The sequence below is a fragment of the Solea senegalensis genome, unplaced genomic scaffold (assembly GCF_019176455.1).
Source record: "Solea senegalensis isolate Sse05_10M unplaced genomic scaffold, IFAPA_SoseM_1 scf7180000015699, whole genome shotgun sequence".
Taxonomy (NCBI): domain Eukaryota; kingdom Metazoa; phylum Chordata; class Actinopteri; order Pleuronectiformes; family Soleidae; genus Solea; species Solea senegalensis.
The window spans coordinates 64,005-72,274 of NW_025321424.1; the positions used below are offsets into that span (position 1 = coordinate 64,005).

An 8,270-nucleotide genomic window follows, 5' to 3' on the forward strand; every position below is an offset into this window, starting at 1 on the left:
ATGTACAGTCTATAAGAATGTGCAATATAAAGTGCCTTATATCGGGGTTTTTTTTTGGCAATTTGAGGAAAAACATATTATATAATTATATAAACACAAAAAGCAAAATATTTAAAATCGGACTGAGTTTGTGAAATTTGGAAAATTAGCTTGGCTCATTTTTTATGAACAAAAAAAAGGGAAAAACTGTCATTTTTTGGGACCATTACACAATTATAGCAATGTAAAATTAATCATAACTTTGATTAGTGTCAATATTTTCAAACAACATTTCAAGAAGCAAATAAAATATTGATTTAATTCAAAAATATTGTATTTTATTGTTTGAAAATACATGTGTTCTTTGCACTCCCTCACTTGTTTTTTGTGCCGTGTTTTTTTGATTGTGGGCGGACCTTAGGAAGCTGCCTGCTGATTGGCTACTGAGTTTTGGAGTGACAGCTCAATGGACCGACAGCTTGCTGTCCGTCTGGAACATCCATCAAAATAATTGCAAAGATCTAACATTTGTCAGATTATAAACGTTAATTCCAGACGGACAGCGACTCCAAGCCTGTGACGACGTCCAGTCCATTGAGCTGTCGCTCCAAAATTCAGTAGCCAATCAGTAGGCAGCTTCCTAAGTCCCGCCCACAGACAACAAAAACACCAACCAAACCAAGTGTATTTTCAAACTAAAAAATACAATATTTTTGAATGATTAAATCGATATTTGATTTGCTTCTTAAAAAGTGTTGTTTGAAAATATTGACACTAATGTAATTCCATAAACACACCCATCAGGATTCAATATAAGGAGTTGTGTAAGGGTGCATCATTTTATAATAAATATATAATCAGAACTCTGAAGGTCATGGACTTCCCAGTTGGACAATTTCCAACTGGGAAACTTGGAGGAACCTCAAAAATCCAACCCCCAAAAACACTGTGAAGGCCATGTCATCAGCTCCGAGTTCTTCAAGGTCTTTTTATGTAAAGCACTCTGTTGTTGTTGTATTTAGTGCGACATAAATAAAGATTGACCGACTGATGGAGTTGTGACTTTCTGCTGACTCAATCTCGCTTCTGCCCTCCACAGCAATGTGAAGATAAATGGGGTCACTTGTGTGCGTTGGCAGACTTTGCCATCGCCCTCAACGAGAGCATCCAAGAGATCAACAAGCACTCCTTCAACAACTTTGAACTGAGGATCGGTATGAGATTCCTGATGTGTGTTAAAAATCACTGATGTTTGTCTTTTCTGGCACCGTCTGGTATCCATGTTCCCTCATTTTCAAGATTCAAGATTCAAGATTTCTTTATTGTCATACCAACACACATTAAGACATGAGGTCAGAACGAAATGTCAGTCTCTCCAGAACCCGGTCAGCCCAGCAATAAAGAAGAAAGAAGAAAAGAAGAACCAACAGTTTAACTTAACAAAATATAAATAAAAAAAAAGATAAAAACTTTAAAACCTCTGGAGGTAAGGTGCTGTGCAAAAACTGGTGCAAAAGGTGGCTTACAGTACTGGGGGCATGTGCAAAGTACAGTCCGTGTGGGTGGGGGCAGCAAGGCTATGGGGGCTACAGAGAGTTCAGGAGTCAGACAGCTCCAGGGTAGAAGCTGTTCCTCAGTCTCGTTGTCCTGTTCTTGATGCTCCATAGCCTCCTGCCTGAGGGGAAGGGGGTGAACAGTGTGTGTGCTGGGTGGGTGGGATCTCTCATGATGCAGGTGGCCCTTTTCCTGCATCTGGAGGTGAAGATGTCCGTGATGGTGGGGAGGCTGCTGCCCACAGTTCTCTGTGCAGCTTTCACCACTCTCTGCAGAGCCTTCTTCCCTGCTGCAGAGGGGTGGGGGTCCACAGTGATGTCAATACTGTCCTTGATGTGCGTTCTGACCAGTTTCTCAAAGCACTTCATGACTATCGGGGTGAGAGCTACTGGCTGATAGTCATTCAGGCCTGTCACTGTGGAGCCTTTGGGGATGGGGATGATGGTGGCAGTCTTCAGACAGGTGGGCACAATGACTGCCTGAGGGAGGTGTTGAAGATGTCTGTGAACACCTCCGACAGCTGGTCAACACAGCCTTTCAGCCCCCGCCCAGGGATGTTATCGGGACCAGCGGCTTTGCGGGGGTTGATCCTCCTGAGGATATTCTTCACCTCTGCCGTGGTCACACTGAGGGGCGCATGAGTCTGGTGCTGGTCTGGTAGAGATTCTGGGATTCTCAAAGCGAGCGTAGAAGCTGTTCAGAGCATCGGGCAGAGAGGGGTCCCGGGGGCACTGTGCATCTTTAGTGTTGTAGTCCGTGATGCATTTTATGCCCCTCCGTGGGTCACTGGAAGAGAAGTGATCCTGGACCTTCTGAGCATAGGTGGATTTTGCTCTCTTGACCCCTGCGATCAGCTCCCTCCTGGCTGCCCTGAGAGCCAGCGCATCTCCTGACCTGAATGCTGCATCCCTAACCTTGAGCAGAGACCGGACCTCTTTGTTGAGCCAGGGTTTCTGGTTTGAGTACATTGTCACTGTCTTGGTGGTTGTGACGTCCTCCACGCACTTGCTGATGTTGCCCAGGACAGCTGACATGTACTCCTCCAGGTCAATGTCTCCCTGACGATCAGCTGCTTCCCTCGAGACATGCCAGTCTGTGCACTCAAAGCAGTCCTGCAGTTCGGCGTCAGCATCGCTGGGCCACACCGTGATCGTCCTCTGTGCAGGTCTGTTGCATATACGCAGTGGCTGGTAAGCAGGGACCAGCATGATGGAGATGTGATCGGAGAGCCCGAGGGGGGGGGCGGGGCACGGCTCTGTATGCACGTCGGATGTTGGAGTATACACGGTCTAATGTGTTGTCTCCCCGTGTTGGAATGGTGACATGCTGGTGGAATTTGGGCAGGATGTCTGTCATGTGTACGTGGTTGAAGTCTCCAGCTACCATGTAAAAAGCCTCCGGGTGCTTGTTCTGTAGCGACCTGATGTTGTTGTGCAGCTCCGCTAACCTTAGCGGTTAGCTTTAGCATCCGGTGGGATATAAACAACCATGACGAACATCGCCGTAAACTCCCGAGGCAGATAGTGTGGCCGGCACTTGACAGTCATATGCTCTATTGCCTCGGAGCAGTGGCTTTGCACCAAAGTACAGTTTGTGCACCAACCTTTGTTGACATAGGCACAGAGTCCACCCCCTCTGGAAGGCTGAGTCCGGCAAGTTGTTAGTAAGCCACGTTTCCGTGAAGCAAAATACATCACAAATCCCCATCTCTTTGGAGACCCCCAGCCTCAGTCGAAGAAGGTCCATTTTATTGTCCAGTGAGCGGACGTTAGCCAGGAACATGGATGGGATCGGTGGTCTGTTGGCGTTAGCCTTTAGCCTAGCTAGAAGGCCTCCCCGCTTGCCCCGCTTCTGTTTACGCTCATGCCGCTTCCTCTTGCCGTCTCCCCGCCACAATCTGCTACGCCAGCACCGCCTTGGCAAAGTTTTCTTGCTCTTGTCCTTGTTCTTCTGGGGAAATCCACCTTGCCGTGCATAAAAAAAGGATCAAAACTTTGAGCTACAGCAGCCGTCTGAATTTCAAACATTTGAAATGTCATATCAAACCAGCTACATATGCTACAGGTTTGTAGTTTAGAAGCTTTGCACACTTTGCAATGGCTAAAATGATGACGACAAAGCTCAAATTTAAATATCAAATCATTGTCAAACGGGTTCACACAGTGTTGATTAAGTCCGTCAGCTCCACTCAAATCTCTCTGTGTTTATCAGTATAGCCGTGTTTAAATCTCATGTCACCCGGTGACATTCCAACACTACGAGCTGCACACAGGAAGTGATTTGTTTTATGCCGAGACAGACGGAGGCAGTGGCATCACTGGGCGAGAAAAGTGAGACAAGCGCAACGAGATTGGAGTTTGACGAAAAGTTTCAGAAGTGAATTCTACTGTGATGAAAATATCCACCCGCCCCTGCTCTGCTGCTATATACACATAAACGCTCCCTTTAGTTAGGTCTGAAGGTCGCAGCAAACAAAAATGTTGCCATTTTAGTTTCTGAAAGAACAAACAGAGGCAGAAAGTGTGACACTGCACAAGAATAAATCATTTGTTTGTTTTTGACAGGTATGGCTCATGGCTCGGTGGTGGCGGGTGTGATCGGTGCCAAGAAGCCACAGTACGACATCTGGGGGAAGACGGTGAATCTGGCCAGCCGAATGGACAGCACAGGCGTGAGTGGGATGATCCAGGTCCCAGAGGAGACCTACCTGATACTCAAGGAACGTGGCTTTGCCTTCGAGTACCGTGGTGAGATCTACGTGAAGGGCATCAGTGAGCAAGAGGGCAAGATCCGCACGCACTTCTTGCATGGTCGGGTACAACCCAATCCGCTCATCATGCAGCCACGCAAAATCACTGGCCAGTACTCACTGGCAGCTGTCGTGCTGGGCCTGGTGCAGTCTCTCAACCGGCAGAAGCAAAAGCAGATTCTCAATGAGAACAACAACTCGGGAATCATGAAGGGCCACCACCACTACAACCGCAGGACGTTGTTAGCACCCGGTGGCTCCGAAGTGGGAGGGGGACATCACGCTGAAGTAGCCGATAAAACTGAGTTGTCCTGAAAAGCAGACCGGAGATCTAGTTCCACTCAGATTTCTCTTTAGGCAAAGATTGGCCCAGTGGTTCAGTTAAACCTCAGTGGATTCAACAAAAAATAGCTGTAACATTATAACAGTAAAACTGCTGACCAATGCATTGGTGAGTTCTTAGTCTGGTTCAAGATCCAGATCAGATTGGGTCGGTGCAGATACACCTCGTTCAGTCCTGGTATTAACATTCTTCCTCAGTGCTAAGTTCAGGTCTGAACACTCCCAACCCGTCCTGAATGCGTCCTCAGATTCGATCACAGAACACATTCCGGGGAGGTTTAAGGACGCATGTGACCGCACAAGAGACCAACTCTCTGCATGAAAGACATTTTATCATCTCTAGTATTCTGTAGTGATCCACTTTGATCTTACGTGATCCATGGCGATTGCGCATGCTCCCTATCAGGACAACACTGTCCAGTCCAGTTGGGGGCGCTCTCTTGTGTTGTTTAAAAGAGACTGAAGAAGAAGGGAACCATGGAAACCTGTTTGAGGTTATATAAGGAAGTCTGCTGGTACCAGCAGATGTACAAGTCAGGGCTCAAAGAACACAAGGACATACAAAAGAAGACAAACTCCTGGAGGGACATAGTCACGGGTAAAGTTGATCATAAGAAAACAACTGTGAAACAAGTCTTTATGGATGCAGAATGCAGTATGACCTCTCCCTTACTCTGATTTATTTGTAGCCACCACAGTATTAACACTGACAGTCCAAGGATTTCTTCTTCTACTGTTTTCATCCGTACAACCAGACTCGTTAAAAACACCTTTCCGTTCTCGCAAACAGGGACAGGTGAAGCCAGATCCACGTGTGGTCACAGGACACACATTCAGGACGCATTCTAATGCAAGGTGTGGACCGTCGCACTTTTCTTCATCCACATGTGATCAGATCACGAAGGACAGATGTTGATACCAGGTCTGAACAGGTCCAGAGGTTCAAGTGGGTCTCAGGACAAGTGTGGCTGATGTGTGCACAGAGACATCAACAAAACAAATACATTCCAATACCGTTTTTGGCACACAACATTTCTGGATTTGAGGTTACCTTTTCTTTTTCCAAAACCTAACTATGACTCTCCAGAGATATACATGCAGAGGCCTGAAGTCGTCAAACTGCAGCCACATTTAAATCCTACAGGGGTTTTTTACTTGTGGTTGATGAATTACATCTGAAAATAAGCACAAATTATATCATGTTGCAAACTTGAAAGTTGAGTCCCTCGCAGACTGGTAAGAGGTACAGTTCAGTTAGTTCAGTAACCAGGGAACCAAAATAACCAGTTCATACTGTCCTACTTTTTGGCTCCCTACTGTTGGTGTACAATGATGTACCCTCTAATGGGTGGAGGTAGACTCATTGCAGTCCTTTGATTGGTAGATAGAAACCCATCATTTCCGGGCAACAAGGAGAATTTCTTGGCAGTCGGCACAGCGAGGTTTGCAGTAGTGTAATGTCATGCTATTGACTTGGCTGACGCAGTGGAAATGCTAGCCAGATCCGGGTTTACCGTTCTGAACTATGTGGCAGAAAGAAACTTGAGTGTTGCTGTCAAAAAAACTATTAACAAAATCAAGACCAGACAAGGTAAGAAAAGGTAAGAACAAGACCAGTCCACTGTACAGGAATGCCCAGCCAGGGTCCTGGTTTTAGGCTGGGTCCCTAAAAGTCCTGGGATAAAATATGAAACCCTACAAGCCACCAGCACAACCTTTCATGACAGAACCTCATACTCAGACTAGTTAGGACAGAAATAATGGCAGATGGTGGTTGATAGGGTGCTGTGGCCCTTAAGAGCAGCCGTGACTGACCAATTTTTGTTTACCAGATGCCACACTCTGTTTTGCGACACTCTCGTGAACCTTTCGTCTTTATGCGTTAATTCTCATACGGTGGTTAGTCTTAGGCTAGCATTTAGCTTAGCAGTGACGTTGTGTAGTAAAATACAACTATGGAAGTGAACGAGATAAACACATCACACTGTTAATCCGCTCCTACTAATCGTGGTGGAAATTCCCTAACCTTGACGCCTGGGTCTGGGGACAACAAACTTGACCTGAAAGAGACATATGTTCCAGGTTCCTGATGATACACGTTTCTTCCTCAGTTTCACACTGATCTACAGGTTTCAGTCACAGATGTCTTCATCCATACATGTGTGTGCAGGGACAAATGGACCCTGTTCTAGGACAATGTCCATGTGTGGCCCATAATTGTCACCATACACGAAGGCTCCAGGAAAGTAATACAGACATGTGTTGAACGCAAGATTGTGGCTAAATATCGGAGAAGATTAAGATCGTGGATGTAAATAATGCAGGTTACAAATGAACAGCTGGTTTGGGAAAATGTTTCCAGAGGGAACAAAGAGACTCAAACACAGTTCCTAACACCTCAAGGACACACACCTGAATGTAAACAGCAACGGTGTTTATAAGAAAACTCCACAGGGCATCTTTATGAGGCTAACGAGCAGGTTAGCTAATTAAAAAGGACAGTTACAAGTTTGTGATGAGCCTGAGACTCACAGGTTGACTTAACAAGAGACTCTGCAAATAAAATCTACGCCAGTTTAAGTCTACAATAACTTAAGAAGTATATGGTCACTGCTTTGTTGAGTTAAGCTAAAATGTCTTTGTCCTTGTGTCCCTCCTGGCAGCCATGTTTACACTAAGAGTCAGCCTTCACGTGTCTCAGGCTACCACACTTGACAAAACCCGAATCACCCCTTTAACCAGGAAAACCAGTTAACTAACCTGTTGACCTTCCATGAACATCAGGTTAGCTAAAACACTTCTCTGGACATTTCCACTGAGGTTTAACTCGACCAGTAAAATCATTCCCTTCTCCTGAATCAATGCCACTTTCGATGAATGTTTGGAGAACTGAAACTCCACTCCACTCCACTATTCCTGAAGGGGGCAATGTTGGTGGTAGTGGAGGCAGGGAGGGAGGGGGTCAGGACTGTTTTCATCCACCCTTGCTCTTTTCAATGTGTGTTGGACTGATCTATTCCTCTCGTCGTTTCCTGTTCCCCTTTTTACATCGCCCTTTTCCTGCCCGAACTCCAGAGACCTTGTCCCCGCCCAGACCCGCTCCTGGTGTTGGTATTTCTTTTTTGTATTTCTTTTATATATGACAACACAATAAAAAAGGGGGTCTAATTTTTTATTTAAAAAAAAACAAAACAACATGTGGTTGTCGTCATTGTTTCCACAGCAAGAGTGAAGGAGAGTAAACTTCAGGATGGACTCAAAGTCCAGTGTGGAGGAATTGGATTCCAAATTTTACATAAAGTTCCAAATACTACTTATAATTCCAAAATCTATAATCTTCAAATCTACTTATAATTCCAAAATCTACTTATAGTTCCCAAATCTACTCATAATTCCAAAATCTATTTATAGTTATAAATTCTACTTATAGTTCCAAAACCTACTTATGATTCCCCAATCTACTTATAATTCTAAATTCTATTTATAATCCCAAAATCTACTTATAGTTCAAAAATCTATTTATAGTTTTAAAATCTACTTATAGTTCCAAAATGTACATATAGTAAAAAAATTTACTTAGAGTTCCAAAATCTACTTATATTTCCAAAATTGACTTATAATTCCAAAACCTACTTATAGCTTTAAA

General features: G+C 44.8%; 1 protein-coding gene across 1 annotated transcript in view; it reads left to right on the forward strand.

The window, feature by feature from the left end:
• Nucleotides 1–7,809, forward strand: part of adcy8 (adenylate cyclase 8 (brain)) — a 45,554-nt gene extending 37,745 nt beyond the window's left edge. The window contains 2 exon segments of the mRNA XM_044017677.1: nt 1,079–1,193; nt 4,098–7,809. Of these exon segments, the coding sequence (XP_043873612.1) occupies nt 1,079–1,193; nt 4,098–4,597 (615 nt within the window). The 3' untranslated portion in view covers nt 4,598–7,809.
• Nucleotides 7,810–8,270: the final 461 nt, after the last annotated feature.